The 23,626-nt window shown below is 45.8% G+C and overlaps 1 protein-coding gene and 1 non-coding gene across 2 annotated transcripts in view; both read left to right on the forward strand.

Annotated features, from left to right (window-relative positions):
- Positions 1-6,364, forward strand: part of LOC119390616 (caspase-7-like) — a 49,349-nt gene extending 42,985 nt beyond the window's left edge. The window contains exon 6 of the mRNA XM_037658219.2: positions 1,302-6,364. Coding sequence (XP_037514147.1) covers positions 1,302-1,714 — 413 coding nt within the window. The 3' untranslated portion in view covers positions 1,715-6,364. The remainder of the gene's footprint in view (positions 1-1,301) is intronic.
- A 970-nt stretch (positions 6,365-7,334) lies between these two features.
- On the forward strand, positions 7,335-7,406 carry Trnat-agu (transfer RNA threonine (anticodon AGU)). The gene has a single exon. It is a non-coding gene; the product is annotated as a tRNA-Thr (tRNA).
- Positions 7,407-23,626: the final 16,220 nt, after the last annotated feature.

Here is a 23,626-nt window from a genome sequence, read left to right on the forward strand (position 1 = left end):
TAGTTGAGACAATCTGTCAAGGCCAATAACTATGTACTCAACTGAGAATATTGTCACGTGGTTGAGATGTTAATGCAGGAAGCAGTCGGGTTGTTCAAACTTCGCTTCTTATTTGGGCAAGCCCATGCCCGAAAAATGAAAAGACAACATGCGAGTGATTCACACTAAACTGATAGTGGCGTGAACAGTCATCGGCTGTCGAAAAATCTGACAAGCGGTACACCGCATTGGCTTTTATACATGTCCCATCGAAGATTCCAGCGTTATCCCTGGTGTAAGCTATAGACTGCGATCTCGAGTTATCGCAAAGCTTCTCAAACACTACGTCTGCACTGAGCGTTGCTGACCGTCTTTGCAGGTGAAACATGAATGCATCAAAATAAAACACGCGTGACAATATTATTAAGCTAATGGTGATGAGCAAGTATAAATCGCTGTCGCCACTTAGCTCTTGATTGAGCTCACAATAATGTTCATGCCGGATCACCATTCGTGCTACAACTTTGGCCGTTGCAACTACCTTGTCCATCTGCAAAGACACAGTGTAACGTAAGCGGCGACTTCTGCACCAAAGCACGTGCCCTGCCATAAACATTTGTTTAGTACAAATACATGGCGGCATGCGAAGTCATGTGAGCTCACAGGTTGTGTGAGAGCTTGACGTACTGCCCCAGGCTACGATGACGGGGAGGGGGGAAGTGGAAGCTGAAGTTACCATGTTTTGTGGCTAGCGCACAGCATAATATAATTGTCTTGATCAAAATGTGAAGTTTATGTACGCGAGCTCTCTTGCAGCACTCTACTACCTGTCTAGACTCAATTCAGTCATTAATTCCGCATGCTGAGTTTTTCGGCCGAAAAGAAGGTGGGTGGGGTAACCTTGCCAAGCAGTACCAACTGTCCTATACTGTGAAATACCTATACTGCTGTTGACAATCCTCTTTTTTTTGCAGTGTTAGTAGTAACTATCTGTATAGGTCCTACAAATGTTCTAGCTCATCAATCGTTATTCAAAAGAATGAATGATTTGCTCTGTTCCTGTGAGATTCATTAAATGGAGACATCCCTTATATTTAAAATCATTGAGTTGTACACACCGCACTTAGTTGTGTAGCGCTTGACTAACCGCTTCGTGAGTTTACTGTGAGACTCCAGGGCTTCTTTGAAAGCTCATTTTGCTGAAGGACATGAAATCTTCAACCCTTGGGAGTGTAGTTACTCTCCTGTATTTCTCTCTTCTTTCTGTTTTTAAATGGAAACAACATATGTATTTACTGCTGAACTGTTTGTGTTTTGTGCAGCCAAGGACGACAGTGGAACCGGCACCGTCGTGTTTGACACCGCAGATGCTGGGCCAATACCGGCTGAAGTGCCTCAGTCATCCTCGGCGCGACAGGAGCGTTTGGCCACTTGGTCGGACATGTACATCGCCTATGCAACCATTCCCGGCTACAAGGCACTCAAGAACAGTACTATTGGGTCGTGGTTTCTCGCAGATGTCTTCTCAGTGTTCAGTGAAAATGCTGGCATCATGCACCTGGAGACGATGATGCGCCATGTCCAAAATAAAGTCCTGGCTCGGTCCGCCCACGACGGCAGCAAGCAGACGTGCAGTGTGGAGTTGCAAGGCTGGACGAAAAAGCTGTACTTCAACCCGGGATTCTTCGTTGACCACAGGCCAGAGCAAGCCGAAGTACTACACACTGCCTTGTAGGTTTCATTGTGCGTGTTAACTGTATTTTGAACATGCCAGAGCGTTGACAATCATTCTCTTTCGTAAATCTGAAGTGTACCTGTGAGAATATCCTAACGTATGCTCAATGCCAGCCTTACTGGAAAGGCTGCATCGATGGGATGAGTGCATGCGCTGGAGCCATTGGTGAAAGAGAAGGCCACTTGGCCGAAACAGCCGAGCTCCTCCGTGGGTGATTTTGCTTCTTTTGTGAATGTGCCAACAGTTGGGGTGAATGACTACTGAACCAAGTAAGGCTACATGGATTCATGCAAGAATCAATTTGACATTCACTCTGTTGCAAAACAATCCATGTGACATTGTCTTCCCCGCTTCTTTGTAGAGTCATGCTAACTTAAGGTGTGATCTTCACATGCATAATGTCAGTGGAACAAAATGGCCAGTGCTGAAATCTCTGAGCCCACTCTTTGCTCTAACTTGCTTCTGTGCATCCAACGCAAGTATGTTTTCTAAGCTTAGCTGCAATGGAATGGAATAGTCCTATCACTAAGGTAAAGCAATAGAACTCTGGAGCAAAATCTTTGAACTTTTGGTATATACAGTTCATACTGACCTTACACAATCTTTAGTCTGACAAGGCAAATGAGCTCCATGTATTAACATTTCAGTCCTGACAATCTTCAAGCTCATTCTGTGTATCTGGCCACTGCTTCGCTTTGCAACTGCAATCACAGATTGATAATTTGGGCTCACAGAGGAACATCCTAAAGGTTCAAGTGATTGGGAGTTGACAATTGTGCCTTATGCTATATATTCAATTCCATATTATCTCTAGTGTCTGTGTCATGCTCACTGTTGCACTATCAATTGCAGCAGGCAACCCGAGAGTGTGAACCACAGAGGTGACTTATATTTGATAGTGACTTGGATAATATTACAACTGCTGAAGCTGCGGACACTTTAGCATGGTTCAGTGATATCACACAAGTCTGCTGTCTTCTTTTTGTTGTTCAAGTATGCCAGTTAGCGCAAATACCTGTAAGTCAGTTTTACAAAATATATCAGAACACTGTGTTTAGAACTGTGAAGGTTAGGAGTTATAGCACATTGCTTCATTGCTCAATGTATTCAGATGATAACAGAGCAAAACATACCCGTGGCTGGACACCGTAAACAGGCTTGGTCAAGTGTCTCTATAGTGTGTCAGTGACATGGGCTAGTGAAAGGTGCTGTTGAGGGAACTTGAAATGGTAATAACGGACTGTTTCTGCGAGATTACTGTGTGCACTAGTACTTACATAGTGGAAAGCATTGAATATAATGTGGCCAATGTGACTATCGTGTCTTACCTCAACCTGATGTTTTTGAAAGTAGGTTTTATTTAGTGAGGCAGTGTTATGACCACATTCTTTTGTTGTTGCATGGTGGCAGACTTCCAGTGCGTGTACGTCCCTTTATTTTCATTCACACGCCTGTTTTTTCAGCACTGTCGTTGATCTCTTCAATTTTGTACATCAACAGGTAGTTACTGCGGCTACTCTATGCATAGAACTGTATGAAGATGAGCTGTTTTGGATGAGCCGTTTGATGGTGATCCTCCTATGTCAAATTCAGTGAGGTCCTCTAAGGTTTCAGTAGAACTTATTGCTTCTCGATTGCACGCCACACAGGCACCACCATCTGTAAGGCCACCCATAGATTTACCTTCATTGTGGGCCAGTGTTGTCATCGTGCAGAATGTGCTGTAATGGTCGATTGCGCTTTCTGCACTTCAAGCCATTGTTCACACCAACACAAAAACTACTGCTTTTCCTACTGGTAGGAAAACGCTGTAAGTGCAACAGTGTAGTGATGCAAGTTTGTCAGTCATTCATTTTAAGAGAATGCTGACCAGTGAGAAAATTTAGTGTTTGAACAGGCCAGCATCACCTGCAAATTTGTCCATGTTTCTTGCGTTTTTTGTATTATTGCTGTGCAAAATTACATACCATGTTGAAGCGAGGGGTGCGCACATATAAATTTTTTTTAATTCTAAGGTGAATTGGAATAACAAAAAGAAATAGCAAACTTAATGCATTAAGCTTTTTAGCAAAGAGATACAAAAAATGCAAGTTTATTTCACAGCAAGTAGGTAATATACCGCAATTATTATAATAGTACAGAACTATTGGGCTTCACAGTTTCCGGACTACAGTTATTTAATGTCATTGTGAAGATAAATTAGCTGCTCCACATGTCTGGGGAGCAATTACAACCTTCAGCACGTCACAGCTCCTCCGGATTCCAAGAACAACCGCTCGCTAGGCACACTAGTGTGTGGCATTGGCAGGTGTCTCTCGGAAAGCAGGGCCAACAGCGGGTAGCTCTGATTATCATGCTTACACGACCACTAGCATGGGTCTTCTCTTCATGAAACTTCATCATGCACACGCCTTTCAATATCTGCTTGTGGCGGTTAAAGAGTGCTGCTCTTTTTTCAACCTCTCATTCTCTCCATGCAGCTGGTGTAAAAGGAGTCTTCAGGCAGTTCATTTGTTGAGGGCCCTCTGGGTGTCCTGTAGGAGTTTCTCTCGCTTCTTCTAAAACCAGGCATTTAAACCAGTTTTGGCAATGAGGCATCGCGGTGGTGCACAACGAGGGCCTAAAAACATTGCCAAGCTTGCTACTTCGTCAAACTTTTAGTTTGGGAACCATCTTTTTAGGCACTTGGCCAAGTTGGTAGCAAATGCAGCCACTTCCGCCTGGCTGTTGTTTGTTGAGGCACATAAACAAACGGTACAGAATGGGCACATGAGCCAATAGTGCACAATGGTCATTGGTGCCAGCAACGGTTGTTGCGTCTAATGGTTTGGAGTAGAGGCGTACCTCTTCATTTGGTGCAATTAGAACCACTAAACTATTAAGGTGCCCATGTTCCCATGCAAGATCTGTAATGGTGGCATCTCTAAGCTCAATCTCAACAACATTCTGAGTCCTCTATTTCATCTTGTTTCATCGTTTTGTATGACATGCAATGGTGATTTCTCCATCCTTTTGTGGCAGCGATTAAACCTTTCTTGTGCCTTTGGGCTGTGCTTTGTAATGGCCAACAGTCGGGTTTTTTTTTGCATGCTGTAGCAAGATTGGGGGTAGCATCTTTGGCATGACTGATGGCCAACTGCAAAGTATAGGCAGAACAAGCTCTCTCGTGCCACAACCATTCGTTAGTGGCACGGGAGGACTTGTTTCCAAATATTTGTTGACGCCAAGTTGCCGAGGATGTCTCCATCGCCTCGTTGAGCTTAGAGTCACAAGGCTTATTGACACTTTTTTGTTGGCTGATTGCTGCCTGCCTTTCAGTGATGACAGTTCTTGTTGCTTCTGTGGACGTGACCGGAAAACTTGCTGCACCATCAATCTTTGTCGGGTGCTCCTTTGTGGCTTCTGAGACCATTTTTACAGCTCCTGCTCTTGAGTATGTTGCCTTATGGCATATTTGGTTGGCCGCTATGGTCCTCTGGCTCAGAGTCAGCAGATGCAAAGGCAGCCCGCAATCAGGAGCGCATGAGACCAATGAAATGCATTTAACAGAATGCATCGGTTATCTTGGAGCACCTAAGAGCAGCGTGTCTTCTGTAGTGCCACCGTGCCGCCAGCACGGGAAGCCCCCGGGTAAACATTCGGGCACCACATCTAGTACAAATGGCGTCGCCCAGCTCACTGGCCAGTTCCGACATGTCTGGACGCAGTGACAGCCCTCTTAGCCCAGCACTTCCGTTTCGACATGGTGCAATTATGGCTTGGTAGATGTAAGCTCGCCACACAAACGCTTCAAAACGCCACGTACATAATCCAACACATGTGCCCGAACTATCACACGTGCGGTGCTGTCCCCTTCCGTTAGCATTTCTGTGGCCTCATTCTTTGCGGTGCACCAAGCTCGGTTTCTACCAGTGCCCATTCCTTCCATGCACAATAGAGATGCGGGAAAAATGGAGTTAAAAAAATTAGCCACATTCAGCAGCTTTTACGAATCAGAAAGAGTTACAATCACGCATTTTCAACACTAGAGAACAGAGGGCAGAATGAAAGATGCGTCCTACTTAAGTGCTGCATAGTCACTGCTGCATAGTAACTGCTAAATAGCCTATTGAACTGTCTACAAGCTTTCAGAGTGTGGTTAAAAGCAGCGCATTGATCAAGCGGATGCTTAAACTCATGGACAACTTTCTTGGTTACGAAGAGAAGGCAACAGGGGGCAAGCTTTTCCTTCAGACTTGTGTTGCACCTCCAGTAAGCAGTGGGCAGTAGTTTGAGACACTAAGGGGAACATGAACCTGAGCTATAACGTATGGATAGGGCAGTGATGTAATAAACAATTACGGAAATGGCATTGTGTAAAGCCCATGTCTCAATGCCTTTCACTCATAAGTGCCCTTAGCCAAACAGAAAAAACATGAGAGAAAGGAAACGAACAAAGCATCCTGGGTATTCCAAAGCACTCCTCTTGTTTTTACTGCACTCAAATCTTGGTCAGAGCCAAGCTCAAGTATCAGGCTGCGGATGTTGTCATTTTTCCCATCCCTGCCCACGATTCATTTTCTATTCATCCCACACAAGCCTAGTTCTATGGCCAGTTTCCCTCGCCTTCTAAATCAGTTCATGCTAGCAAAGTTTTTACTACGACCTAAGGGCACCTTACTCTCGTGGAATTTCCATTAAAAAAATCTGTATTTTCTAAAACAGAAAACACCCTGTATTTACAAGCTGTGTACAGGCACAGTGAATAGTCAAGATGGCTGGCTGTCTGACTGGCTCAGTCTTGTACAAGCCAACTTTTCTAGACCTTCTTCTTCCTTCAGGTTCTTCATCCCTCTCTAACTATATTTTGATGTACTTTACGGTCGCCAAGGGAGAAGCTGTCATACTACTGCAGTCTCGTCCTTTCAGTTTTTTTTTATTGCTTCCCCACTTTAAGGGAGCACTTCTCCGCTTTGGATTCTGCAGCAATCCTCAAAAAGCCTCTGGGTTTATCCCTCACATGTTAGGCACGCCCATGCCAGTCAGCTTGCTTGCTGTTTCGTTCAAGGTGGCTGTGGTCAGCTCCGGGTGAGTACGCCTGGTTATGGCATAAATGGGGCATACCATTCTGCTTTGTTTGAAGTTTGTCTCCAGTTTCTGAGGAGAGTAGATGAGAGAGCCCGAAAGAGATGAACACTTATCTGAAGATGTGAAAGCCATGTTGCCTCTTAAGAACGCATAAAATCTAAGATAGACTTGTTTGTATGTTCAAAAGCCTAGAGTGGAAACCTACTATGCAATAAAAGAAGCTATAAATAACTAAGTGGTGACTAAAGGAAAGAAGGTGACTTTTAGGGGCTCGTTTTTCTTTATTAAACACAACATTAATAAGAACTAACAGACAATAATGCCAAGGAAAGTATAGGGGGCGTTATTTGTAGTAATTAGGATATAAATGTTAAGAAAGTAAAGTGGACGAAAAGATAGCTTGCCGCCGGCAGAGACCGAACCTGCGAACTTCGAATAACTCGTCCGATGCTCTACCACTGAGCTACGGCGGCGGTCATCCTCTCCACTTTATGGGGTATATACCACACGTATATACACATATATACCCCATAAAGTGGACGAGAGGATGACCGCCGCCGTAGCTCAGTGGTAGAGCATCGGACGAGTTATTCGAAGGTTGCAGGTTCGGTCCCTGCCGGCGGCAAGCTATCTTTTCGTCCACTTTACTTTTAACATTTATATCCTAATTACTACAAATAACGCCCCCTATACTTTCCTTGGCATTATTGTCTGTTAGTTCTCAATAAGTGGTGACTAGTAATAGGTCCTGTTTCAAATGCATGTGGCATTTATGCATGAGTGCATGTGGCATAAATGGTTGCATTAACACATTTTGTCCATATCCTTTGCCTCGTAACCAACAAAAGTTGTCCATGGCTGTAACTGACTGCTTACAGGAGTAATGCATAATATGTTGACGAGTGAGTGGATGGCTATTACTTCCGTAATAAGAATGCAGGGGTAGACTTCAATTTGAAAGGCACTTAGTGATCGGAAAGTTATGTGCTGATGTGCGAAATAACTGGGGCTTCTTGGATAGCACGGTGGGGTGAAACCTGCAAGAACAGTTCAGTTCTCGTTTTGTCAGTAAAGAATATTAACCCCTCCAAGAATGGTAAAAAAACATTGAGAAAAGAAAACTTGCGAAAGAAGCTGGAAATTCTTCTATAGGCGTGGTCATGTCTGTTGATCATAAAAAAACATATATCATAGACAAGACGAGTACATACAAGCGATGATGATGAAGCCATGGGATCAAGATGTGCGGACAACGAAGAATAGTGTGATGAATTTGTCAGAAAAGTGAACTTTACTGGGGAAAGAAAGGCTGACAGTGAATCGGATGGGGGCTTCTATGAAGGCTTCAAACGGTTTTCTCTTTACTATCCCTTTAAACAATGTTTGCTCACCATTGAGCTCAAGAAGGACGACATGTGCTGACAAGTTACAGAATTTTGTTAACCCCGACAGCTGCTGAGAACATGCCTTTGTCATAGTGATGTGCCTTAAAAGCCTTTGCTTCAATATACATACACTTCTGAACATTTTACACGCTTAGTGTATTGCCATTTACTTCTCTTCATGTGTTCTGCTCGTGCGCTAGTGCAACAAAGACAGCCTTATGTCGTGTGATTGTGTCTGTGCCAATTCTGACTTCACTGAGCAGTGTTTGGAGACATCTCTATTCTTTATTTTTATTTTAATTATTTTCTCATGGGCATATTTCCCATTGTTTTTTCATCACAAGTATTAATTTGACAGCCAGAGGGAAAGATGAAAACATACTTAGTCCAGAAACGAAAGACGCAAGTGCTGCTGGATTTTCGTTGGACTTCTTGGTACACAAATCTTGCGTGGTTTCCTGCGTAATTTCCACTATTTTTGATGAGATTTGTTCACGAAAATGCACTTATAGTTGCTCACAACAGTAGTCGATCACAATGGCACGCTTGCTACTGGCAGACTTTTGCATGACCATCCTTACTGTGTGCACTGTGATGTCAGACTTTTTATGCAGGAGTGTTTCCACCTCCTAATGTGCCCTTTTATAAAATGTTCCACTGGTCTAATTGTGTGTTTGTAGCTGTTGTTTTTCCGTAATGCAATCAGCCAGGTTGTTCATTCAAGATATTGTTAACGTATTCATCATTGAATGGTGCACCAAGCCTTGTAATCGGCTGAAGTGACATGGCAGTCATTATGCTGATGTCACGTCAAGTGACCAAATATTAGTTCACTAAGCTAGTTAAAGGAATGATGCTCATCGAAGCCATTTGTTATCATATTCGACTAGTAGAGATGTATTCTAATAGCTGTCAGATTACTATTGTCATTGTAGCTGTCATCACAAGCAATTTAATGCAAATGTTTCACCCTTTTCACTGAGTGTCATATTTTGAATGTGCTTGAGAATAGCATTAAAGGTAACACTGTCTTCCCTGTACACTTTGTGCCACTGGGCGGAGACAAATTACCCAAGAGTACGGTGTGCAAGTCGTCTACGGAACGGAAAGTTACATGTGAGAACATATGACCTGGTTGATTGCAATGTACCCTGTGCTTGTTCTACCACTATTTTGATGCATTGCTGTGCAGCGTGTTTTAGATACGTTCAACAAGTGTGCGTGCAATTTTGCTTTAGACTGCCTGCTTCTTTGATGCCCAATACCTATGCAACAGGGAAGAAAGTGACCTTACACTCACAGAGAGCTCAATTTTATGTAGGTTATTCCTAATTATATTAGAATTTCAGGGGAGCCTTTTCTCCTTGTGAGCGTAGGATGTTGTAGCTTCTGTTTTGTTTTACCGATGTAATAACGGTGTGTTGTTTCCCAAGCGCGAGTTTTTGTCATTTATATGGTGCGAGATCTCCTTAACAGTCAGCCGTAACTGATGTGCAGTGTTGTTTAACATTGCTGCAGTGAACACTTGTGCCTTGTGAGAGATTCTATCTGCATGTAAATAAAAAAAATATTTTTTTTCTCCTCCTCTGCCTCGTTATTGCAGTCTGCTCTGGCGCCATGGATATACTCATGCGTTAATGCTGACGCACATCGGTTATATTAACATTCAGTGGAAAATATAAACAACTGACACGGGGAGACAGGTGCTCATCCTATAATTGTGAGCAAGAGAACACATCATGGTAGCAGGTAAGATGTCGCGCTTCAAAACTCGGTGTCGCGGGTTCGAATCTCTGCACCGCGGCCTCTTTTCTACGATGCTAAAATGCAAAAAAACTTCCGCATACTTAGATTTAGGTGCACGTCAGAGAACCATAGATGGTCCAAATTAACGTGTTGCCATCCCGCTGGGCCTGTCTTTAATTGTATCGCTGTTTTATGCATCATACCACATAATTTATATTCCTTTTGTGAGCAAGGGCAGGAAACAGTTAGAATTGCTGAAGCTTGTTTGTTATCATTTGTTTTTGTGAAAAGAAGGAATGTAACACTCAACAGCGTTTACTGCACATTCAAAGGCAGCCTAACAGACTCAGCCCTGGTTCCTTTCTGTACAATTGGCATTCGGCTGATTCTACAATTGCAGTATGGTGGATCCTTGATGTATAATGAAGTGGGTAAAATTGACAGGTTGCTTCATTATATACTTCTAGCCTCCGTGCCTTGGAACGCGTAGCGACAATTTTCCGAATAATGGCGGAATGCAAAAAATAGTAAGCCATTCCACTCTGAAAGTGGATGACCTGCAAAGCTGTTCAGTTCTCGCCGACGAGTTTGCGCTGACGTTTCTCCAGAGTATCGGAGCACTGATCACGTGCTTTATTCCGCATTGCGTGTCGTCGCAACGCCGGCCAAAGTGCTTCAGCGAAACAAAAGTGTTCGCGAAAACGAACAGCAGCTCAAGGGCATTCTTCCGTGCCGCCAGAGGCGCTAAATGCATCCAAGTTCACAGCGGTGTTGGCGGTGTCTTGCTGCGCATACACCCAGAGAAGCAAGCAAGCCCTTATACAGATTACAGAGGCTCGTTGCCAGTCGTGTGGTTGTTCCCTCGCCATGCTATTGGGCATTACCTTTGTCCTCCGCATATTTTTTTCCAAATTGAGTTGAACTCTTTCCCTGCTTATCAGTTATTTGTTGCAGCTTATCGCCAGTATTACCGGATATATTACAATATCATCTGCAAGCAGCAAGTTGCTCAGATATTTTTCGTTTATCTTCATTCTTAGTTCATAGTTTAGTCATATTTTAATATAGTTGTAAGCATGCAGGAAACAGCCTCGAACAAATTGTGCCTCTTTCCTGGCCAGCTTGATCGTTATTTTTTCGCTCTTGTGGAAAAGCAAGGTAGCTGCAATGTTCATAGATGTTGGATCGTGTATTTACATGTTATCACCTCTTATTGCGATAGGAAGTATACGGACATTCCATGCGCATTGTTGCCGTCGGCGTCGCCGTGATGTTCTATATAAAGTTCAAATCGATAACATCGTTCCGCACGTCGTGCGATCGCGCTTTCTTCGCGCGAAAGGAACATGGAGATTAGCCGGAAGGGGGCGGGGGTGCGTGTCTTTCTCGGGAAATGCGTACGCTGACCGAACGGGTGGGGTCTCGTGCGGTCGCGCGCCGTATCTTTGAGGCGATCAGAAGACAGCTCATATCTTCGTACGTATTGTGCTTCCGTGGCAGAGTTCGCGTTGAAGCCATAAACAGCATGAAAGTCACTTTGCTCGCTGCAGCGACCGCGTTTCCTAAAGGAGCGAGCTGCTATAGCCTTACATAATTCGTATAACGTTCCAATTAGTTCCTATTGCATTCATTGTTTCTCTTTTAAATGCGCCGAAACTGTAACCTTTTAATGACGCTATGCCTTCAGGACTGCCAATAACTCCGCTGAGTCGAATGAAGCCATAAAATGCAGTTGGTTGTACTAAGCAGATTTCCTACTTACTTGGTTTAGTGCGTGGCTGTGATCCGTCGTAAAATACACATTTCTGAAGTCAGATTGCCTGAGTGAGGTGTTTTTCTCACCATATTCGAATTTACATTCGAGAACATTCTGTATAACACTGAAATTGAGGTAATGGACGCTTGAATCTTTAATTATTGTCTTTTTTGCTGAGTAATATTGTAGTGTTGGCGTTGTACAACTCAGTCTGAAGACATTGTGTACGGAGGATCATAAACATTTTAACTGCGTCTCCGCGTTTGATCAAATCAGTTGTTATTTCACCTTCTTCCGCTTTTCCGGCGGATGTAGCTTGCGCGGCTTTTCGTCGGTAGCTACACATGGCTCGCACTGACGTCACCGTGGCCGCAATCTTGGTGCACAAACTGGTAGAGACGCAGGGTGGACTCTTGCTCGAACGCGCGGAGCAAGAAACGGTGACATCATATTAGTTTCGGTGCCCCCTCCAATCCTTTGTGTTCCCCCTTGGCGCAGCTGGCGAACAGAAGAAAGCGGGGAGAGCACAAAAGAACACGCGGGCAGGGAACGACTGGGTGCCCTCCGCTGAAATGACACTCTAATAAGATAAAAAAGTCACGGTGGCCGCCATGTTGGTGAAATTGGTGAACAAGCGCAGAGAACCTGTCTGTGACGTCACGTGCAAGCCATGTACACACGGAGTTTCAGCATCTTCGTCGTTGCTTTGACTCAGGTTAGGTGACTGATATGGGAACCGTAGAGTGGAAATGCGCTGCTGCCTTTACTACGTCATGACACTTGCTAATAACGTTACCCTGCTATTATTGCGATAGAAATTATATGGACACTCTCGGAAGATTTTTGCCGTCGCTGTCATATCCCGTATATGTATATGTGTGTATATATAAATAAAAGCCGGAAGTAAAAATAATTCACAAGAAAAAAATGCCCAAGCGCACAACCGGGGATTCGCACCTGCGACCCCTCGCTTCGCAGCGCGCTGGCGTAGACCATTACAAGCCACATTCGTTCTCCGGGATACTAACGGCAGAATACAAAAGCACGCGGCGTTGGGTGAAACGCACGGGACGCCACGCGTGGCGAAATTAAAATTATGCGATACGCGGGTCATATTGCAACGTCACCCATGCTGCGTTTGCGTCGTATCGCTAGCGACCCACGCTTGTTTTCCTTTTTAGGGTTATAGCGCCGCGCCACTCGTGGCTGGTCGGCCAGGGAAAAAGAGTTTCCCGTGGCTCATGGGCGCCTGAGCTAGTCAGAACGCTTTGGCTCTTGTAGGCTTATGCCAGTGGCGTAGCCAGGGGGGGGCACACCGGGCCCGTGCCCCCCCCCCCGCCGCCGTCGAAATTTTTTCCTCCCATGTGATACAGAGCACAAAATGACACTAGACCACACTTCCGTGCCCGGCCCCCACTTCAGATCAAGAAGGTGCCCCCCCCCCCTCCCCCGAAAAAATTTTCTGCCTAAGCCCCTGGCTTATGCCACAGGAGGGAAGAAACAAGACGCCTGAACCAGAATCACGGTATAAATTCCACCTTGACCATAATCATGAGGCCAAAATTACGGCGCACACGTACAAGACATCCATGAAGAAACGTACTACACAAGCGCTGGCTCACAACTGCTTTATTCTTTCATACGCGGATGCATATATAAGCCCAAGGCAACCTTACGACCTTACCGCACATGCGCATACAACAATAGCTCTAAACCGAAACGTGTGACCAGGATGATAGTGTATTAGATACGCAAAGACATGAAGTCACATTGGGTGCAGGGACAAAGAAGTAAAGAAGAAGTAAGAAGGACAAAGAAGTGCGTTTGCGCTGTAGTTTTAGCCTCAGAAATAAGTTCCAACTGGACCCAAATGAAGCTTTATTTTAGTGACCAGAATCGACGGCCGCAGGGAACGTGAGCCGTGACTTCACGTGCCACTACTAAGCGGCGTCTTTATTTTCTTCTCTTGAGGTCGCGTGCTCTCCACTTTTGTTCACCGCCCAAAGAAATGCGCTGCAGGGTCTTGGGATAACACGAGCGCAAGACTCTGAGAGTGGCTTGCGTTCTGCGCATTTGCCCTGGCGGCTCGCAAATTTCTGGGATGTCCAATTCTAAAACTCTCTAGTGTTGCACCGGAGTTGGGATGTGCTCCTCCGGCTTGTACTTTGACATACAGGTCGTGGTCGACCGTGCTCGCGCGATTATCTCTCGAGGGTGAGGTTTTTACGTAGTGTGCTTTCACCGCAAAGTTTGCGTTGAAGCTATAGACCGCCCGAAGGTCACTTCACTCGCTGCAGCGACAGCGTTTGCGAAAGGAGTGAACTGCTATCTGGAAGAGACAAAGTAGGGGTTAATCGAAGTAATAACTGTGACAGTTCGCGCTCGTCCAGTGTATACCTGCGCGCTCTTTTCGTGCGTCCTTCTTTGTGTTTGAGCAGTGCGCTGCAAGTGTCGAGCTGCGGCAGTTGTTAGTTCGCACTCGCCTGAACTGTGTGGTCTCTTCCTGCGCCCTTTGTGCTTGAGAAGCGCGCAGCAAGTTTCTAGTTGCTTACGTTCTTCCTGTGACATTCCAATTTCTTGCCATCGCATTGATTGCTTCGCCCTTGAAGCGAAACTGTGACTTTTTTTTCTCTGCGTCCACTCAGGGCCATTCTTCCACTGTGCTCTGCTCTTTCCTATGCAGTTTCCCGTTAGCTTATGCGATGCTGCCTCCGTTTTTTTTTTTGTTGTTTCCGGCCTCTACCTTTCTGAAGTTAGAATTCCGTATATAAATTATTTTATTCCTGTTCATGAGCTTTGAGTTTTCCGAAAATTGTATTTTATCTGTTGAGACAGTTACTTTCATCGGTTGCCGTTTCTCTATAGGTCATTTGTGGTTTAGGAAACGTTTCGTACTTCTTGGTGTTTCACCTTTACCTTCAATTGCTACTTCCGAAATCAGTCAGATTACGTCTTCGTTCATTCCTTTTATGATGTCGTCGTCTTCCTGTTCTAAATGTGCGTGTTGGTTTGCTAGGACCATCTTGAATCCATCGGATTTTACCCTGCCAACTTCTATTTCAGCCCGTTCTCAGTGACTAACTTAGCTTTTTTTCTCTTCAAGTTAAGAGCGATCCTCGCAGTGACTAGCCTATGATCAAACATCTTTTATCGTATCTAGCACATTGTCCTGTACTGTGCCAGGGTCTCCGCCGAGTATGAAACCTGTTTCGTTCTCGTTCCACCGTTAAGGATTTTTCATGTGCACTTCCTATGTTATGCTTCCGGAACGAGGTGTTCATTCGACTAAGGTGCCTATTTGGGCCGGTCGGTTCATGTTCAACAATACGAGAAACAGCGCGACACACGGGACAGTGAAAGAGACGGACCAAGCCATGGGCATAGGCAGGGGGGTGCAAAAGGGGCACTTGCCCCCCTCAAGCCACACCGGCACTTGCCCCCTACCCAAGCTATGCCAGCTCTCTCTCTCTCCCCCCCCTCCCCCAGCCGCGATGTAACACGGGTTTGCACTCCCCAAGGCAAAATCCTGCCGACGCCCATGGACCAAGCGCTGACTTACAACCAAGGTTTTATTCCGTACATGGGGGTATATATAGCACACGCAAAATGAAAGGAAGGAGAGGAGAACAGTGACGTGGAACTTTGTTCACGAATTCTATGAAAGCTTCTGAAAAAATAAAACCATCACCCACTAGACAGATAGGCAATTCCCCTGGTGAGGGGCGCTAACGAAGGCACACTCACGCACATATCACCTTTTTGTCAACGCAAAATGCCTCATAAATCTCACGTGCTCGTTGATCCCTGTATCGCCGAAGTATCTTACATTGATCGAACATTGCATGACAGCCGCATACGGAGCTGTGCGCAGCTAGGTGGCTGCCCACAGAACCCCGCATTAGATTGCGGTGTTCCCTGAGGCGGTCATTTACACACCGACCAGTTTGGCCGATGTAGCAGCGACCGCATGAGAGGGGGATTTCGTATACCGCGTTATGACAGCATTCAACAAATTTTTTGGCGTGTTTCTTATCACACACGCGAGGCCCTCTGTCTTCTCTGTTCACCTTATTGCACATACCAGAGAACTTATTTTTTGCTGAAAAGACAACTCTGATGCCTGCTCTTTGTGCTACTTTTTTTAAACAATGCGACACCCTATGCAAATACGGAATTACCGCTGTTTTTGAAAGTGGGCTCTTTTCCTGACGACTAATCAGTTTTCTTGGCTGTTTTAAGCCTTCTAGAAGACCTTCGGCAATGGAACACAGTAGGTTGTCCGGGTAGCCTGCCATGCGCAGTCTGAGCACACGCGAGTCAAAGCTAGTGCACATAGTGTGATGGCATGATCGCGACGCTGCCCCTAGACAAGATTTTGCAATCGCTCGCTTGACAAGTTTAGAATGCGCAGAACTGTAAGGTAACAAGCTTTTCTTGGAGCGGGGGGCATACTGCCAGCACACGTGGTCAGATAAAAGCATTTCAAGGTCAAGAAACCGCAGTCTGTTACCAGTGGGAAATTCAGTGGTTAGTTGCAGTTTGCTCATGCAAGAGCGAAACACTTCAATAATTCGATCAGCACATTGCTGTGTGTCAGAGTGGTTAGACCTGTAAAATATCAAAAAGTCGTCCACGAATCTAAACACTTTTACAGTAAAAGTTGTCTCATCAGAGTTGTCTTTTCAGCAAAAAAATAAGTTCTCTGGTATGTGCAATAAGGTGAACAGAGAAGACAGAGGGCCTCGCGTGTGTGATAAGAAACACGCCAAAAAGTTTGTTGAATGCTATCATAACGCGGTATACGAAATCCCCCTCTCATGCGGTCGCTGCTACATCGGCCAAACTGGTCGGCGTGTAAATGACCGGCTCAGGGAACACCGCAATCTAATGCGGGGTTCTGTGGGCAGCCACCTAGCTGCGCACAGCTCCGTATGCGGCTGTCATGCAATGTTCGATCAATGTAAGATACTTCGGCGATACAGGGATCAACGAGCACGTGAGATTTATGAGGCATTTTGCGTTGACAAAAAAGATATGTGCGTGAGTGCGCCTTCGTTAGCGCTCCTCACCAAGGATCAGTTTAATGGATGATGGTTTTTTACATTTTTTCAGAAGCTTTCATAGAATTCGTGAACAAAGTTCCACGTCACTGTTCTCCTCTCCTTTCTTTCATGTTGCGTGTGCTATATATACCCCCATGTACGGAATAAAACCTTGGTTGTAAGTCAGCGCTTGGTCCGTCTCTTTCACTGTCCCGTGTGTCGCGCTGTTTCTCGTATTGTTGTTCATTCGACGGTGCAGATTTCTTTCTTCCAAATTGAACCAACAAAGCTCCTATTCTGTTCCCAGAGCCTATGTCGAAGTATGTCGGAGTTGCCGAATCGTCGCTTCTGCTTCCTGTACTTTCGCATTAAACAGAGTTTATTGTATTGAGCTCGCTCCTTTCGCACACCTATTCAACATGCTCATATAGAACTGTTCTGTTTTTAGGATGGTCGATTCACGTTTTTAATCGATAGACTATTATTCGTTAACCGGTTTAGCCATTAACCAATTAATCGCCATCAATTAGACTTTCTTCTTCGATTAATCGATGAATAAATATTTGCGACGGGCGCTTTCAGAAAGTCGAAAACAGTTTATGATTCATTTAGGGCCCTATTTATTTGTTTGGAAGGTGCAGCAGGCATGCAAAATACAAATGCGTAACGGTTTGATAAATGATGTTATTATTTATGCTGTTGAACTTTCAACATAATTGGTGCTACTCACTAGTGAAGGGATACAAATTACACTATTTTTCACTAAAGGGAACCATGTGTGGATGCAAAGCAGCGGGAGATGGTGTATTTTTTTAGGAGCTGGCTCGCCAGGTTCTTAGACTGGGGCGAAGTCCCGCGCCGTAAACTGCAACGGTTTGATAAATGATGTTATTATTTATGCTGTTGAACTTTCAATATAATTGGTGCTACTCGCTAGTGAAGGGATACAAGTTACACCATTTTTCACTAAAGGGAACCATGTGTGGATGCGAAGCAGCGGGAGATGGTGTATTTTTTTAGGAGCTGGCTCGCCAGGTTCTTAAACTGGGGCGAAGTCCCGCGCCGTAAGCTGCATCCATCCATTCAAAGCGTCGTGGAACGCGAAGAGGAACGCTACGTGTGTCGTGTGTTCCCTCGGCCTGGCCGTTAATTCTCACAGGGCGAGCGGGGAACGCGCTCAACAGGGGCGCGAGAGGAGAGAGAGGCGGAGGGGACGCGCATGCGCTGGCGCTCATCGCAGGTTTGCGCAGGAGAGAATGAGAACGCGAGAGAGGGGGAGCGTAGGAGGGCGCTCATCGCGGCGTTGCACAGGAGAGAATGAGGCGCGTGAGAGGGGGGGGGGGGGCGTAGGAAAGGAGAGGAGGGGAAGGAAGATGCGCAGTAAGGATGGTCACGCCGCACACCGGATTGAACTCCGCCATAAGCTGCTTCGCATCTAAAAACGTATGGTATAAAATTCAAAAAGACAGAAATCCAACGAACGATGGACACTTGAAATGACGATGGCCGAAGAAAGGGTGTCGCTGGAATGGTGTGGAAGATGGCATGCCGCTGTGAATGGCAGTTACTGTGCGCATATTTTGAGGCTTACCGCAAAGAAATAACGCAGGACGCGCGCGCCTAGGTATCTATATAAAAGAAGTTCAAACCTGCGAAGTCTCCAGCGGCATGTGGTCGGCGTGACATTCAATGCCTAATTCATCACAGTACGCCTGGAAGTGCGAAGGCATCTACGAGTTGCGGACTCTTGGTTAGTAATACCAGCGCAATTATGCGGCCAAGTACTCTTCGGAGAGAGTACTGTGCAGCACGACTGAAGAGCAATATTGTCGGCCCAGCACCAGAGCTTGCGGTAGCTTTCATCAGCGGAGCTGTTTAAGCTTGGCAAAACTCCGTGTCGCATCGACAAGAAGCTATCATCGTCATGAGCGGCCTATGTCTTCCAATTCCAGTGACATTACCTTCCAACGCAAAGCAGCTTCTAGCGTGTGCAGTGCAACAACTAGGCCGGCACGCGCTCGCTTCCTCCTCTTCATCGCTCCCCGAACACGTGCGCCCGGCGCGCGCTCTCCCGCGCCGAGCGCACGTGTCATTGCGTTCGATTTAATGCATCCCACGCCGGACAAAGCGGCTTGTCGGCGTGGGATGTAATAACTGGGATTGCCGAGAGAACGAGCACAGAGAGAGAAAGAGAAAGAAAGGGAAGAATGAAAAAAAAGAAAGAAAGACAGAGAAAGATATAAAGAGAGATAAACAGAAAGAAACAAAGACGAAGAAGACCGAAAAACCAGAAAGCAAGAGCAAGAAGCAAGAAAGCAAGGATGTGTCGAGACATCCATTCAGACGATAACTGCAAACTATGAAGCTGGGCTCACGCATCTCTTAAACGCATTCTCTGGGAATGTGAGGTTATAGGCAGACAAAATGCAGTCTCCCCAGATGAAGCTGCGGCGCGGTGGACGGCCGCGCTGCACAACTGAAACGCAGCTGCAAAATCAAGTAAGGGCCATCCAGCAAGCCCGTGAGGCGGCGAGGAGACAGGGTCCCCGTACCTCCTAAGGGATGGCCTAGGCCGAGGCCACGAATTTGCCGGAGTTCGCAATAAACTTGTTTCCACCACCACCGAAGAAATCATAGTATAGTATAGCGATGGGGCGGGAAAGGGAAGTCAGGTTGAATTGAGGAGGAAGAGATAGGGTAAAGCATGGCACAGCCTTGTATAGTATAGTTTAGAAAGGGGACGGGAAAGGGATGTAAGGGTGAGCAGGGCTAATGCTAAGATGATGAGGAGGGAAAGGAGGAGGTGAGAGGGTAAAGCGTAGCATAACCATGTACAGTATAGCATAGCAGGGAGTGGGAAAGAAAAATGAGGGTGAGGAGGAATGATGCGAGGGTTAGGAGAAGGTAAATGAGGAAAGAAGGCAATATAGAAAGTGACAAAGGAAGAAAGTAACTGGACAGAAAGAAGAAGATGAAGTAAGAACTTGACCTGCTTTTGCCAGGTGCGCTCAGAATGCAGAGTGGAACTGGCTTTAAGTTTTTGAGCTTCCACTATACAGGCGAAGCCGCGACAGCGCCGAACGAAACAATTTTTACTGTTGACGTATATACAACGAGAGAATGTAGGCAGAAAACGCCTTCGCAGAGAGTTCGCTTGCCAAGGCCGGCTGCATGAAGTAATGCATGTGCATTGCGGGGGAGAGAGGGTAAGCGCTCGACTAAGACGCCTGTGGCATTACTTGGTACTCGGGAAATCAGTCGACGCTAGACAGCCGCATCAACTCGCCCATCTTGCACTCGCCGCAGCATCACAGTGGATGTCCTTGCTTTTAACATTCTAGTACGATTTCAGAATTTTCGCGTCACTCCCATCACTGTGTGTATATCGATTCACCAAAAAAGATTTAATCCATTAAGTCAATTAAAGGAAAGGTTAGCCCCGATGACGACTAATCGTTTAGCGGGGCACTTTTCCTCGATTAATCTTTCATTGATATTGACACCCCTATTATGTTTCCTCGTCGCCATGGCTGGACGTTGGAGCGCGGCCTTGTACTGCCTTCAGCTTATATCTGATTCAGCTTCACCACTACGCATACCACGCTTCCTTTGATGTTGTATAATTGAGCAACGCTTCCCGCAATGTCTTTATGATTTAGAAAACCTACAGCGTAATCTTCCTTTTCAGAGAGCCCTATGTAGCAGTGGACGTGGCCATTAGTGAGTACTTATAGCCTTACCCAGTTCTAAGCTCGCTGAACAGTGTCGCAGTTAAAGTCCGGCAATTGTTCAAGGTGCCATAGATAATTTAACTCGGGAGGGTTCGTGCATGGAAGGTTTCTAGATCCACTTTTCGTTGCCAACCTGTCCGTAACAGCACACTGCCCAGCTTCGAGGGTCTCTGCACCACCGTGGTCAGATGTAGCGCAGCCGCCGGTTGACTGACGGAGAAGGTAAGCGTCATGTGGAAGGTGTCGGCCAAATAGTGCACCAGATAGGCCAATGCCTCGTGGGTTTAGGAAATTTCACGATGAAGCGCAATGGCCTTTGTTGTGCGGCTATAACTGGCATCTACGATACCGCAACTTGCTCTAGGCGATGGTTGCTAGTTACAGGCGTCAATCCAAGCTTGCAGAAGCCTATAGTCATGTACAACTGTTTTGGCGGTATTTTCTCCGCAATGGAGAATGCACACAAGCCTGCACCAATGGGCACGCACTCCAGACTGACGTCATCTACCGGACGGCCGGCGATCCCGCCTTCGGCGAACACTGCCGAGTAATGAGCGGGTCTATTTCACTTGTCGCAAAAGCAATCCGCTGGCGCACTTCGGTCATCTGGGCGGGGCATTTCCGGACTTACTAAGTCCGCAGACCTTGACCTTCACATTCGTGACTTGGCTGGTAGAATGACTAGGTGACACATATTGCTCTGACCTCACTGAAGTCCCGTCGCCTTCGTATGGAAGCTGCCTCATTAGGTACTGGAATTGCAAAGCAGTACCTACCTTGACCGTGCTGCTGGCGGCTCGCTGTAAACTGGTGCTTTGAATTCGTATGTAGAAGATTCAACGCACACTGAATGCGAATTTTATTTTCTGCTGTCGCTTTATTACCAAAGGGGACTTCACATCTTCGCGGCATAACACGACAGTATTTTTGGACATTAAAGACGGCAGATGGCGAAGTAACAGCAATATAACTGTATCCTTGTATAGGGCTTCCAAGGACACCACAATACGTGCACCATAAGAGTGATACGATGCACGCTTCTCACTAGAGCTGCAAGTGAGTTTTTCAGTACAGACATAATAATTGAGGAACAAAGCTCTTATACAAAATGAACGCATGGCAACAACTGTACACATTAAATTTAACAGGCAACACGTGGGCGGAAAGCAATCGCCAAGTATCTTGTAACAAATGCCCCGCAATTTTTCTGTGAACTCAGCACAAGTTACGATCTGGCATCGCGCCGCATAGGAGACATCGTGACGGATAGGGGAGCTACGTCTGTGCTATGATGGGAAATTCATACTGCTAGTTTTCAGAACAAGACTGCCTCGTTTAGCGGTTCAGTTCTCACTGTAGAAGACGAATAGCGCGCACTTACTCTGTGGCCCGGTCCAACTAAATGAGGTGTACTTGGCAAGGGACAGAAACCCATACGTTAAGATCAAGACCACATATTTGGAACGCTGGACATATTTTGAAAATTTTCATGGTATCATGCCGGTTATTCTTTGTAATGCCAGTCAAATCACACATCGTACAAGTGTGCAGCTCTGACGAGGATCTTCGGTTACGCTGGCTGGCACACAAGCAACACGGTTAGATTTTACCTGCATTTTACCTAAATGCATACAATTCACCATCAATGTTTTTGTGACTGTCGCATAAAAAAATTGGTTAAAAATGCCGTTAAAATGTTGCGGATATTCTCTTGTCTCACTGACCTTCTCATGTGCTGCTTTGTTCATTTTGAAATGCCACAAGCAGAAGGCTAAGGATTACACCGTCTGGTTTGGAAGCCTAGCATAACGCGCTTTTGTATCTAGAATGTTTGCGCGAGAGAGATTGCCGATTTGTTAGAGGCAGGTTTTATTTCTACTGTTGCAACGAATATAGTATAAAACGAACTATTTTATGTTCCTCTTTTATGCCTGTGTGGCGCGGAATACGCGGATTTGGCTCCAATGAGGATAAGCTCTTTTGATCCACTTCCATTTTCCTTTACTTGACGTAGAAATCTTAAATCATTAGAATTTTACGTAACTATGCATGCGACTGAAAGCGTATGCCAAGGCAGACATGCATTTTTTGAAAAAGCGAAATGGCTCATATGTTGCCGCGGTGATAGCTCTTATAGGCAGACGCGAACAAGACGCAGAACATACGACAGTTTGACACGATAGGTATTGGCGAAATATTTCTGAAATGTTCAAAATTGCAGGAGGAATGCAGTGCTAATTCGTTCTTAACTGAAACTGCACTCTGTAACATGGACTCACAGCCGCTGCCTTGACCCATCAGACACTGCCATGTTGAAATCTGTCCGCACTGATCCGAATGTAATGAACGTGATTTTATGAATTTAATATCGTGAAAAAATGGATGTCTTGTTCACTGCAAAAAGCTGTAAAGGAGATAGAAGGTGGTGGATTGTTTCGCGATTTGCGCATTTATTTGAAGTCACCGTGGAACAAAGTTCGGCCCCATTTCGCGCACCACGACAATGACTGTAATAAGTGTAAGGATCAGCACATCAAAAGATACACGCAGTACTGTGCCACGATACTGTTTCACTCCTCACCGTTTTGAGAGAAACTGGCATGGTTGGACAAACAATTAATTGCTTTGTCCAAACAGACAGCGCTTTTGAAATGTGTTTAAAGGGGCCCTGAACCATTCCTCGGGATTGGTGAAAAGACATTCTATACAAACACCAAGCACTGCTGTGAACAGTTTAGCCAAATTTTGTAGTCGTGCGCGGCACGTATAGAGCCTACAAGCGGAGCGCGAAGTTGCCGCTTTCTCAAATGCCCTCTTTTCATACGGATGTCCCGTCTTCGCTCACATCGATGGGTGGGGCACCAGCTGTATGTCGTCAAACAGCAGATCGCTGGTATTGGCTGATAGCTGACATAAATCAGGAGCAGCGTTTGGATCACATGCGCTTCTTGCCACGGGATGTCGCCACGTGCCGGCGCTGCGCTCTACAGTGTTCTAAAATTACACAGCAGCAGTACTAGCGCGCACTTGAATCGCTACGCTAGAGAGCGATCGCGTTTCATGACGCGTGCAGACGTAGCTTCTCTCCCCCGTCTCATGCCTCCCTGTGTAGCTTCCAGCGCGCTCGTCGGGACGAGAGAGAGAAGAAAGAAAGCGCTTAGAGCGTGCGATGAATCCCCGCAACT

The sequence above is a fragment of the Rhipicephalus sanguineus genome, chromosome 4 (assembly GCF_013339695.2).
Source record: "Rhipicephalus sanguineus isolate Rsan-2018 chromosome 4, BIME_Rsan_1.4, whole genome shotgun sequence".
NCBI lineage: Eukaryota > Metazoa > Arthropoda > Arachnida > Ixodida > Ixodidae > Rhipicephalus > Rhipicephalus sanguineus.